The 13,545-nt window shown below is 48.4% G+C and overlaps 1 protein-coding gene across 5 annotated transcripts in view; it reads right to left on the bottom strand.

Moving 5' to 3' along the window:
* The window catches only part of SH3D19 (SH3 domain containing 19), a 571,044-nt gene that overhangs the window by 128,045 nt on the left and 429,454 nt on the right, over positions 1-13,545 (bottom strand). For all 5 annotated transcript variants that reach the window (XM_086962289.1, XM_086962292.1, XM_086962290.1 and 2 more), the window contains exon 9: positions 9,023-9,141. In XM_086962289.1, the coding sequence (XP_086818415.1) occupies positions 9,023-9,141 (119 nt within the window). The remainder of the gene's footprint in view (positions 1-9,022; positions 9,142-13,545) is intronic.

The raw sequence follows: 13,545 nt of genomic DNA on the forward strand, positions 1-13,545 counted from the left end.
CCCCCCCCCCCCCCCCCCCAGCTTGCAGCCTTTGTCGGGTGCAGACACTGCAATTAAACAGCAAGATGACCGAAAACAAAGATAAGCTTATGCAAACCGCTTCGACTCATTTCACTGGACTTAAATATGGAAGAATGGCCAATAAATGAAATGAACAAACAAACCCAAAATTGATCCGCATGGCCACTTATCTTTCCGAGACTAGGGTCGACCTGTATTGAAGAGTCGGTGGAACTCAAACAGTAGAAACAATAAAGACGCCAGTATTGGGGAAAGAAGGGCTGCAAAGTTCAGAGAGCTTTAGAAAAAGTATTGATGATAACGTCACTGCTGACTGCTCCCAATGATGGCAACAACTGCTATATACCTGCACCAACTTGTCTTGACCCTCACTTCATCCAGGTGCACACTACACAACCCAACAGCCTACACCTACAGATGACACCAATAACCTCATTTCCCAGACCCCCTGATGGTTACCCACAATCACAGTTTAATTTCACCCATATCAGCGCAGTGGCAGTTGTTCACATTGTCCGCCAGAGCACAACAATTGCTGCTCATCAACACCGACAGCAGCCCAACGACAATTGCTTCTTAAGCAAACCTCACCCCGATGGCTGTGGTCTCACTAACCCCAACAATAGCATAAGTCTATGGCTTCCACATAGCACATCAAAGCTCTACTGCCAAGATCGCAACTCTGAACACGAGCTTCCAGCACTTGGATTCAAACTATACTGACACCAGTCCAACAACCGATGCCCCAAACCCCTCAGTTCTGTATGCTGCTAGTGGCCGTTTCCTTCTAATGGCTGCTGCATTTAACTGTCATTATCAATCCAACAATTATATGCAACAATCAACCTAATTCTCAACAACTTGCATCTTGTCTGCACACCCGTCCTGTTGTCGGGCCTCAAGCTATACAAATGCTTCCCTAAACAAGTGCCCTAACCATTCTCATGACCTATGCCTAATCTAGGTACTACGACTGTAGTCCAAATTGCCCTACCAACCCCACTACTGCCGCCCTAAATACCGTGTTCTGTGTTCCTTCCCATCTTTCATGGCGTCATGCGCTCCTTTTGCTCCCGCCTCTCTACTTTGGTTTTCATTTTTGTTACCCAAGTTCGCCTCTGTTGACTGTCTTTTATACTACTCTCAAGGCTGCTACAATCTGGTTATACCTTCACCCTCCTTCCCCTCACCCGTAGCTGTCAAAACACTGCCCACATCACTGCCTACATCGTTTTAGTAAAAGCTGATGTTGCTCCAGACTTTCCTCATAGACCCTCTTCTTTATTTAGGCATCCTTCCCCCTTGGTTACTGGCTCTTTTTCCCCCAACCCGTTATTTCTCCCTAGCCCATTATTATTAACACCTCCCAGCCTATTTGCTACCTCATTCGCCTCACTGTGCGCCTATGTCCTCGGATCTCCCTCATACTGTTGCTACCTGACAATCAGGCTGTTAGCTAAGTCCCAGCCGGTTCTGCCCCTTTACCTCTCCTCGTCCAGATGAAGTGCGGTCCCATCTCACTTCCTCTGGTGCACACAGCTTCTTCCTTGCACCTCCACCTCCAGTTTACTGGCGTCTTCTCTGCCCCTCCTCAACATCTAGTCGTTGTACCCTCACTCCCTGTTGTTGCCCCTCCCAACCTTCCTGTCTTCGCTTTAAGACCATGGTCGCTTACCTCCCCACAGGCTGAGCTTCGGCTTTCCGGTTCCAAGAGCTGCTCCTCCGCCCATAGTCCCCGTGAGTCGCGGCCCCTTTAAGGCTGGGCCACCGTGGCCCGGAACAAACAACGGGATTTCGACTCACAACATTCGGGGCCGCGGGGGCGTGCCCTGGACTGGGGCGGCGGCAGGGACGGAGGCGCACGCACGCATGGTAGAACAACAGGCAGCGCGCACGTACTGAGACGACATGCATGACCGAAATGTGCTTGCCCCTCTAGCTGAATGTTTTGTTCAGTGCGCATGCGGAGAGAATAGCGTTAACCTCAGCCTACGTGTTTAACACCTTAGATGCGGCGCAAATATCCCTCCCCAGTGCTGCGCTGTCCATTGGAACTAGTGCTGAATGGGCGTCCAATGGTCGTGCGCAGCACTGGGGAGGTAGTGCTGCCGTCGGCCAACGCCCCGATGCAGCACTTAAGAGGTTATGTCAGGCACAACGTCATTGCTTTCCTTTCCAAATATTTTGTGATACAAAAGGTACACCCCGTTCTTGAGACCCCTCCCTCAAAAAGACAAAAACAGAGCCAAACCAATACCGTTTGCCCGGAGCTTATCATAGTTGTAGGATCACATAAGTGTACACTCGTCGTTTAATTAATTGACCATCTGTTTTACTGGCCATTGTCAACCTTTTCAGGGTGGTAGTGTATGCTATTAGTCATGAAAACAAAAGAAAGACGCACCCAATCGCAACAGGAGAGAGGGAAATAAAAGGATGGAGAGAGAACAAGCCGACAGGAGGGCAGTTGAACACCACCATGTTTCTCCGAGGTCATGCAGAAATGCCTCGGAGAAACGCACCGCCATTTTTGGATTTGGGGGCGTGTTTTTCTTTCTCTCCTCTTCCCATTGGCTGGAATGTAAAATTCCAGCCAATGGGAAGAGGAGAGAAAGAAACTAAAAAACACACCCCCGAATCCCAAAAAGACGGGGCTTAAATGGACAGACGCCCCTCTCCTCCAATGGCTGGCCTCCGCTTAGGAAGCCAGCCAATGGAGAAGAGGGGCGGGTTCAAGCCCCACCCTGAAAAACATAAGATCTCGCCGGCGAGACTGCGCAAGCGCAGCCTACGCAGTCCGGGACCTAAAAAGCAGGGGTGCTGCTCACTACATTTCCGATGATGGAGAACGATTCGAAATAGTATACAAAGAGGGTGTGTGAGGAAATTATGGGGGAGATCTGTTCACAGTATGTATCCAGGCAGCACAGAGGGAGCATTGAGTTTCCTCACCAGTGGTAGATGAGGTATACCTTGAGGTGGAAGAGGAAAGGAACAGGACTGTAAACGAAGTGTAAGACTAAAAAGGGAAAGCTGAAAACTGCAGAAGCGCATGCTGGGAGTGTTAGAGTAGGCCGCAAATGTACATGATTAATGCAGAAAACTGTAAAAATTCGAGAGTTTATTTTTCACTAACAGAAAATAATAAGCAGTGCGTAAAAAAAGAAATCATTTGAAAGCATTCAAAGAACTTTTAATAGTGGAGTTTTATAAAATGATCAATTACACTTTTTTTTAGTTTTTCCTAGAAGTGTATTCTATTGCCCTGCAGAAAATGCCTGAGAATCTTTGTAGAATTAACATAGCATATTAGAAATGTAGAAGGGAGAAAAACTGATCTGTTCTTCGCAAGTTCTGGATGATGGCCAAGGTTGCGCCGAATAAACAAAATAAATGAATGGAACATTCTTTGCCGACTAATGTAAAATGCCCCCAAAAATAAAAAATAAACTAGAACAGCTGAAAAATCAGATTTAAAAAAAGAAAAGTAAATTGTGGCCATTATAATGAATCGGGTTAGGTAACAGTTTTAAATTGAAGTTTGGAGATTTTGTCCATGTCCATTGTTCAGATATTTTGGGAAAAGGCTTATGGGCAGTGGACAATGCCTGGTAAACCGGTCTTCCTGAAGAAATTCTCAAAGTACCTTAAAGTACTGACAACTAAAGAATAAATCGGACACCATAAAGTGCCAAAAACTATGCTTCTGACACCTGGGATTGGCCACCTATGAGCTATCTGGTTAAAAGTCATTGGATGCATCTTTTTAAATTTAAATCTGTTTTTTATTGGTTTTAACAACAGCAGGCAGTACCATACAAGGAAATGTATCAGGCATGAAAGGCATTCAAGATATACAAGCACATATTCTCTCTGGATCACATAGCTGGTTAATCGTAGTGGACATAATAGAGGTATAATGCCTGAGCTGCAGATGTCACATGTAATAAGATAACGAAATTGTAGAAGCAGAGACCAAAACCATAACTCCCACCCCAGCCCACGCCACCCCACCCCCATCCATAGCACCCCGCCCAGTGTGCCGAACATGTGATGCAGTCATGGGTGCCTTCGTGTGATAAATATCGTAGTCATCCGGAGGCTCACAAGGGACCATGTGCGGTCTCCGTAAGTCATAGCAGGCGAAGGTACCTAGGGCATGTGATCTCGTTGAATTCTTTGGACAGAAGTGAGAGCAACGGGAGCCATACCTTCCGATAAGTAGCTGTGGAGTGTGTGAGCGTAGCGTGGATCCGTTCGATTCTAAAGTGAACCAGAGTTTATGAAGCCATCCCGTATGAGTGGGCTTAGTGTTTGAGTCCCAGAGGGACAGAACGTGTTGTGTTGCAGCTTGCATGGCGATCCCCATCTGGCGAATTCTGGGAGATTTTAAGGGAAATGTGATTGCGTTAGGTAGGCCCAAGATGGTATAAGCTGGGAATCTAGGGACTTCATTATCAAAGGCAGAATCAATGTCATCCAGGACCACCCTCCAATAATCCTGGAGTTCACTACACTCCCAGAGAAGGTGGGTCAAGGTGCCCTGTTCCCCGCAGCCTCTCCAGCATATCGCGCTACGTGTTGGATTACCTTTGTTGAGGCGGACTGGGGTAAGATACCAGTAAATGGCCAATTTCATCGCCGCTTCCCTGCCTGCAGTGTTGCGAGTGGTGTGAGATGCTCTATAATACACAGAACTCCATTCTTTGGGTGACAGGGCCTTCCCCAGTTCCGCCTCCCATCTCTTCTGACCTGCTGTCTTACCCGAGTGTGCGGGGGGTGTGAGCATCTTGTAGAGGTCTGATATAAGATGCCTGCCCATGTCCTTCGTCACTAGCCATTTCTCAAAAGGTGTCATAGGTCTACCAACCAGGGGGGCAATGTCTGGATGCATGAGCCAGTGTCTGAGTTGGAAATATTGGAATAAGTGGGGGGAGACAACGTCATAACCCTAGGTTATGTCTGCTAGGGTGAGAAAGCCCTTTAAATCGAAAAGTTGACCTGTGGTAAAGCAACTGATGCTGCGCCATTGCGGGAACGCATGAGGAGCATTGCCTGGCGGGAACTCCGGGTTATCTAAGATAGGGATAAGCGGAGAGGGAAAGGTAGTCAACCCCCTCTTGACCACGACTATGTTCCAGACGTGCATGACAGTATGGGTGACAGGGGAGCGTAGGAGATAGCGTGGCCGATGTTGCCGGAGAAGGAACGGAATTTTCCAGAGGGATGTCTGGGCCATCGTCCTGTCCTGAAACTACCATTGTTTCTCGGATTCTGGTCTGAACCATTCCGCCAAATAACGGAGCTGTGTGGCTTGGAAATATTGTAAAAGGTTGGGGATACCAAGGCCCCCCCTCATCCGCGATTCTGTAAGCAAGTCGTTTATGTAGGCGCGCTCGCTTGCCTTCCCAGCTAAAATGATGGAAGGCTGCCTGCAGAGTCGCAATGGTGCCCGCTGGAGGGAGCACCGGAAGGGTCTGGAAGATGTACAGAATTTTGGGTAGAGCGGACATTTTCACCGCTGCAACACGTCCTAATAGGGAGAGGGGTTGCTTGGACCAGCGTACGAGATCAGACCGAATTTGAGAGGAGAGTGCCGCATAGTTAAGAGCCACCGTAGACTCCGTGGATGAAGTAAGAGTGACACCCAAGTATGGGAGTTGTGCAGTCGACGCTAATCCTCCCTCATATGCAGGTAGAGTTGCCCGCGCTTGGGCATTTTTGCCTAGAGGCAGTATGAGGGATTTCCCCTTATTGATCTTGAAGCCAGAGACAGCTCCGAATGATTCCAACTCTGCAAGGAAGGCGGGGATGGAGCGGTCTGGACGGTCCAATGCCGCTATGATATCGTCAGCATAAAGGCCAATTACATGAGGTTCCCGTCCAAAGGTCATGCCTTGAATGGCAATGTCTCGAATCTTTTGCGCAAGGGGCTCTATGTACAGGGCAAACAGGAGAGGCGGGAGTGGGCACCCTGCCTCGTGCCGCGCTGGATCTCAAAAGGAGCCGAGCGGATGTTGCCCAGGCGAACCCGCGCTTGAGGACGATGGTAGCAGCTCGCGATCCAGGCCTGAAAGCGGTCCCCTATCCGAAAGCGCCGCAGGACTTGTTGAAGGTAGGTCCAGTCAACCCGGTCGAACGCCTTCTCGGCGTCGACGGCCAGCAGTGCAGAGTCCGAATTTTGGAAATGTGCCTTGTCAATTAAATGAAGTATCTGTTTAGTGTTATCGCTACATTGGCGATTCGTAACAAAGCCCGATTGGTCGGGTTCCAAGATTCCGGGCAGGCACGGCCCAAGATGCGCCGCTAGGACCCCCGTAAAGAGTTTCAGGTCCAGATTAAGCAAGGATATAGGATGGAATGCGGAGCAACTCGTGGGTTTCTTACCCGGTTTAGGCAGTACTACAATCTCGGCTGCAAGCATATCTGGGGGAATGGAGCTCGGGCCTTCAAAGGAATTGAAGAGCCGAGTGAGAACTGGAGCAATGAGCTGACCGAAGGTCTTGTAAAATCCGTCTGAGAAGCCGTCAGGCCCTGGGGATTTAAGAGGGCGAAGGCGCGAGATAGCAGCGAGTACCTCATCCAGCGTATGGGGGCATCCAGGTCAGCCATGGTTGGCCTGAGATAGCTCCGTAATCTTCGTCTATTCCAAGTAGGTATCAACGTCCTCCAACGACACAGAGTCAGCTCTATATAAGGTGGCATAGAATGTCCGGAACGCCTCTGCCACCTGGGTCTCCCCAGTGACATCATGGCCGGAGTCATCTGTGATGCTAGAGATTTTGGAGCATTGGGTTTTCGCCTTCAGGGCGCTGGCAAGTAAACGGCCAGTTTTATTCCCCCCGACATAATAGGAGTGACGGAGGCGTAGAGCGGCGAACTCTGCCCGGTCTGTATCTAGGCTGGCTAGTTGGGCTCTGGCGGTCTTCAATTGTCTCCAGACCCGCGGGGCGCCGGTGCGGCTGTGGACCCTCTCTAATTCAGAGACCTGAGCGGTGAGGTCGTCTCTCTTTGCTTTGCGGACTTTAGCTTCTGCCGCCGCAATAGCGATAAGTTCGCCGCGGGTAACCGCTTTCAAGGCCCCCCAGAGGGCAGACACCGAAGTCTCGGGGGTGTCATTAATAGCCAGATAGTTAGCGAGGCACGTGTGAAGTTGCTTGGTGACCTCCGGCTGTTGTAAGTGGGTCTCATGCAGTCGCCACGTTCCGGGAGGGCGGATGGATTTGGGGACCTGGAGTGTCAGTTCCACTGCGTCGTGATCAGACAATGCCGCCGGGACGATGCTCACGTCTTTGAGAGTGGTAAGTAGCTCAGAGGAACCCATGTAATGGTCTAACCTGGCATATGTGCGGTGTACGTGGGAGTAAAACGTGAAGTGTGATATCTTAGGATGTGTAGCCCTCCATAAATCTACTAGGCCCCTCTCGTGCAGCCAGTCTTTTCCGGTGGCTGTAATGGCGCCGGTGTCCCCATAACAATGTCCCGACCTGTCTACATTTGTGTCCATCACTAGATTGAGGTCCCCCCCAATGAGCAAGAGAGAATTAGGGGACTGGAGTGACTCGGTAATGGCGCCCTTTAAAAAGGCTTCCTGTCCTGAATTCGGGGCATATAGGGAGACGATTGTGAAGCATTGGCCCTCCAGTAAAAAAGTGTGCGCTAACAGCCTGCCTTTGATCTCCCCCATTCTGTCACCCACACTGCCACGGAAATCTTTGGATACCAAAATGGCCAGCCCCGCTTTTTTTGTTGGGAGAGAGGAGAAAAACTGCTGGGGAAAGGCGCGTGAGCGCATCCTATGCCAATCCTTAGGTAAGAGATGAGTTTCCTGTAACAAACATATTTCGGCCCCGGAGTGTTCCAGGTATGAGATCACAGCCCATCGCTTAATAGAATTATTCAAGCCCTTCACGTTAAGAGTTAATATTTTCACATTAGATTCCATCATAGGGGATCAGACTTCCACAGGCTGTGTATATGCGACCCCGTCGTCGGAGCCCTCGACAACTCGGTGAGCACTGCATACTCACAGAACCCCCCGGCACACTGGGTCCCACCCCTTCCCCCACCCCACCCCAAGTCCCCCAACCTAACCTCGCCCCGACCCCTCCCCTCCGATCGCCCTCCCCCCAAAGCCCCAACTCCCCAACCAGAGTCCCCAGATCAAGACCTGTACCCCCAAACCCGAAGGTGCGCCCCCCCCCCACTTCCCACTCCCCCACTCCCCAACCAAAAAGTCCCAGTCCTGTCAGTCCAACACAGGGCTGTGGTGAAAAGTATCTAGTGGGGCGAAGTCCAGTAATGACCCGCATGGCCCCCCACCCCGCTGAAAAACATGCTAAGACAGCCCCCCCCCGGCATGAGGAATCAATCAGAGGACGAAGTGTCCTTGGCCACCTCCAAAATGGCAGTAGCTTTTTCTTGTGAAATGATGTGAGCTTCGGGCTTGAAGCGCAGAGTAAGAGAGCGTCTACGGCCCACCGTCCGCCAGCCCCCTCTGAACGGGCTCTGGGAAGACCTCATGGGCGATGTGTCGTCCGGCAAGTCAATGTTCAGCAAGGCACAACAGTCTTTGAGGGATCGCATCTGATGTAGGGCGCCATTCCATTTGAATATCAGGCGGAACGGATGACCCCAGGAGTAAGGAATCCCCTGTTTCTGCAAAAAGTCCGTGGCCACCTTGAATGTTTTCTGCTTCTGGAGAGTGATAGCCGATAGATCTTGATATAAGGCGATGGGGTGTCCGCGGAATTGGAGGGGTCGATTCTTTGGATGTATCTTTTTAAACAGAGTCTAACCCACACTTCATTCATCCCATCGCATCAATATCAATTACAGACATTACTTCATGTGTGAAATATTCAGGAAATGCAATTGTCTTCCAAAAGAGATTGGCATAACATAGCAAAAACACAAATAACAAAAGGGAGCTTTCCTAGATAACCTGCGCTTGTCTGTAGATAAAGGAACATATAACTCAAACTTGTGTGTTGTGTCTTACCTGATTTTCCATTCCCATTCGTCCTGAATTACTAGACTTCTCATCTGCATCATTGTAAAAGATACCAATAGGTTTTTCTGAGGGAAGTGGTGGAGGATACTGAAGATCTTCTGACAAACCTGGAAATGCAAAATTGAAAACCAGTCAATGAGTGGAAGCAATTCACTTAGAGAAAGGTTAATTGCACAGAACTGGACATTTATTTATCGAAGGAAGGTAACTAGCTTATACCTCTGAAAGGGAGACAACCGGTGAAAAAGTTGATGTCTTCAACATCTTAGAACACTATTTCAAATAGTTCAGAACAAATGGGAGAGCTATTAGGACACATTCTGATAAAACACTCCAGTTGTCAATGTTTACCAATACCGGGCACAGATATTGCAGATAGATGCATGCTGCAAATTTATACTGAACTTATTCCCGGTTTTGTCTTTGCTCTCAAAATACCTTAGATAGTTTTCGACCTTATATGTTTTTGAAATCTATTATTTAATGTTCTTTACCATTTCTGTTTGATGTGGTTAAATCTATTTATTGTCATTTTTGTGAAAAGGAACATGCCACTGTTTTTCTTATGTAGCCTCCCTGTAGTCTAATCTCTTACCCCCTATGTATTCGAACATCTATAACAGATTCTTACAATTAGTGCACTACTTGTTTGCAGCCATGCAAACACAAAGATGCTTGTGGCAATCAAAGTCCCGCAATGCTGTATGACATGCATTGTAAATTCAGCCAACACGGTCACCGGATCTCTTGGACGATGGGGGCAGTAAGCTGAAACAAACAAAGCAGCACCACCCTGAGGTTCACTTTACCAATTCATAACTGCATGCTGCAATGCAGCACAGTCATTGATTCAGGAAAGAATGGGAGGGGAAAAATGACAAGAGAATTTACCACCTCTCTATGCCTATTCACGTCTGTGGTACTTCTCGGGTTTAAACATGGGTCAGTGGTGAATGAATATTGATTGAAGTGCCTCAGTTTACTTTCACTTATAGATTTAGTTTGTTCTCTAATCTCAGTACAAGACCACGTCTCTCACACCTGCACACACTATAACGGAGATGCTTGCCATTACCTACAAATGAAAAAGCACATTTATTTACTTTTTAAAGTGGCACAGTAACAACAGAGCCCCTGCACTGGAGAAAAACAGTAATTTCTGGGTGATTTACAGTTTCAATGAGAAAAGTAAACTGAGCACATCAAGACTTAAGTAAGTCGACCAATTGATGCAATAAAAGAGTTCAAAAGATGTAGAGTTCTTGGTGTGTAACACCGGTTTAATGTTCCTCTGTACTGGCCAACACGTGTTTCATCGCAGGGAACAGACTGCGAATCTTCAGGGCTCATTAGTGTTCAATGGAGGCCAAAACCGGGAGGAGAAGATTTAGCGCAGTAGCGCTCGAAAATCATAGACAGGCGGATACACCTGACTAGCCGCATTCCCCCTCCTGTAGTTCCCGGCGCCGTGTTTCAAAAGACGGGTTAGGTTAGATATTATCAAGAATAACTTTATCTTGGTTCAGAGAACCATAAAAGTTTAACAATAAAATTAACACTGTTTATAATACAATCACAATCAATAAATTAAAAGAGAATAGTTCATAAAATTCCGACAGTATAAAAATTCTTTACATACAGTGATCAGTTTGAAACAGCAATTTTTCACATAGTGCTTTCTAATAGCTGTAAAAACTTTTATGTCATTGGCTACCGTGATACAAATATCAGGACTCGCCAATGAGAGCAAGAAGTTAAAACCATCAATGTATGTACAAGGCAAATTGTCCTTAATAATGGGCTAGAAATTCACTCCTCGCCGTTTTATATAAGGTGCAGAATAGAAGAAGAAAGTGCATAGTGCTTTGGCTTGCAGAGTTGTCACACGGACAAGGTATAAGCTTATCAGCCCACCCTCTTTGGCGTGGAAATGCCAGCAAAAAGTGCACATGCATAAACAAAATCAAGTTAAATAAAATCTAGTCTGCAGATTAATAGTAAAATTTAAATAATACTGCAATGTGACGAAGGACATCTGTAGTAAGCCCATCTCATCTTGTGGATATCGTATATTGGCCCTGGTGTGGTATGCCTCTTTAATAATAGTTTTGGCATTCGGTGTGATATTTTCAGGGTCATCATAGAAATGCCCCAATCCTATCTTGTGATATTTATCTCTCAAGAAGCGGAGCAATGACATCTTTAAAGCGTTGGCCAAGTTTTGGCAGTCTATGATTACTTCTCTTGAAAACATTAAGTCTTCTCACAGCCACATTTTTGTCCATAAAAACAGAGGGGCACTACCTATGCGTCCCTCTATAAAATCTAGTCCAGAGGGGCACTACCTATGCGGCTCTCTATAAAATCTAGTCCCAATTCCTTGTGACAAAAAAGGGTAGGAGCACTGTTTGGGGTCATCAATAATCTTTTAGTGAATTTACTTTCCAATACTTGTAATTGACGGCTTTTGTGATGTCCCCACACTCCTGCCCCATACGTTGCAATGGAGAGACATTTAGCTTTATAATGAGTTATTAATCCCTTCCTAGGCTTTTGTCCTAATTTACATGCAAAGCGAAATAGCCCATCCATGGCCCTGCTTGTGTGCTGGGCTCTTGCTTTTAAAATTGGTTCTCAATTCAATTGGTTGATAAATAAATTACCCAGATATGTAAAGTTGTACTCCTTTTCTTTTTTCGCGCCCCATACAATGAAGATTTTTGTTTTGGTGGACTAGGTGCCACATACCATAATATACGATTTGCTAAAATTGATTTTTAAATCAAGCAACAACATAAAATCGGTTAAAGCATCGAGGGATTTCTGAAGGCTATTAGCTGTCATTGCCATTAACACTGGGGGGGAGGAGCCTAGCGACGAACGAAGATGGCCGCATAAGCTCTCGGCTCCGTCGACCTCCTCCTGCTGCTTGAATATCCTGCTACAAATCCTGCTTTTTCGCCTCACCCCTGTGTGGGTGACCCGTTGCTGATACTGGCGGTGTGGTCCTGGGAAACTTACGGCCCGGATTGCCGGAGTTACATCGAATGGAAGTTCTTGGCCTAACGCTGACCGAGAGCCGGGACCTCGAGTACTGACCCTGCCGGGTTGCAGTGCAACAACGGCGGCCGGGGGATCCAGACACGGTCTGGTCGATAGAAGTGGAGAGTAACCTGCCCCTGGATTGGTGGAGAGCCTGCGGTTCTACCCGCATTGTGGAGGTGTATTGATCCTGTGAGTGGCTGAGAGGTCGGGGGTCCCCTTCTCGGCGTTCCCTTCCCGCCGGGGTGGGGCCCCCTTCCGAGAGGCCCTATCGTTGCCGGACTGTGTGCCTCCTGCCCCCGCCTGCCCTCATCGCACTTCGGTCCCTGGGGGAATCGGGTGACCCGAAGGGCGCATTGATGTCTGGAGTCGATCAGTTCGCGGCGGTGCGGGGTGAAGAAGAGCCATCATTGCGAACCTTGATGGCCACCATTAAGGGTCTGTGCTCCTACATGGTTGCTCTTTCACATAAGTCGATCGTGGATGACACCGAAACTGCCCGATCGCATAAGGACTCTGATCTGTCTGGTCCTCCTAAGCGAGCCGTTTCTCCCACTTTGCTCCCGGAATCTACCACTCGAGGCCCATCTAGTGTCGAAGCCTGGTCAGCAATGTCTGTACCGCTGGGTGCGGCTGAACCCGCCGCCATGGTGTATCGCCCGCCCACGTTGGCGAGTCCACCTGTGGTCGTGTTCACGTGCTCGTTCCCCTATGACTTTATTGAAACTGTGTCCCGACGGAAACAGCGAACATCTAACGATCGTGTGAGCTGTGCAGTGTGGTGGAGTATGGAACGGTCGGGATCTGGTCGTACCGTGGCGAGTGTCATGGCGGCTGAGGATTGTGGTGGTCGGTGGATATCCGTTGGACTCGCCGCACAGATTCGTGGACTGGCTGAACTTTTGATTTATCCTGTGAATATGCGGGTGCGGTGTGCGGAACTCATGGTGAACACTCGTAGAGATCAAGGGTGAGACTGGTGTTCGACTCGGATGCTAGGGGTTTGTGAGGGACCCGGGATCCGCCATTTTCTTGCATCAGGGGGCGGGCGGTGTAGGACGTCTTTCATGGGATCTACCGAATTTACTTTGCTTTGCTGCTGATTGCTTAATGACCAGGACTGTACGTCGCAGGAGGGGGGTAGTGCGACCGGGGATGCGTGGTTCTCCTCCTCCCTTAACTTTTCTTTTCTTTCTTTTTCTGTGTTTCCTCCCTTTATAAATCTCTTTTCTACTATATTTCGGGTTTTTGGTCGCTGGGCGATAGGCATGCTGCTAGGGGGGTAGGCTGTAGCCATCTGCAGGGGAGCCGGGTGGGGGATAGGGGGTGGGGTATTTTTGTTTTTCCGTTCTCTGTTTCTATGGCCTTTTTCTCTTCTTTTAGTTTGACTGGACTTCCTTTTTTCTCTCTCCCTGGGTTGGGGGTCAGTTTATCGGGTTACTGTTTCGACTTTTTGGGCGGTGCCGGGA

The sequence above is a fragment of the Lissotriton vulgaris genome, chromosome 3_1 (assembly GCF_964263255.1).
Source record: "Lissotriton vulgaris chromosome 3_1, aLisVul1.2, whole genome shotgun sequence".
In the NCBI taxonomy this organism is placed as follows: domain Eukaryota; kingdom Metazoa; phylum Chordata; class Amphibia; order Caudata; family Salamandridae; genus Lissotriton; species Lissotriton vulgaris.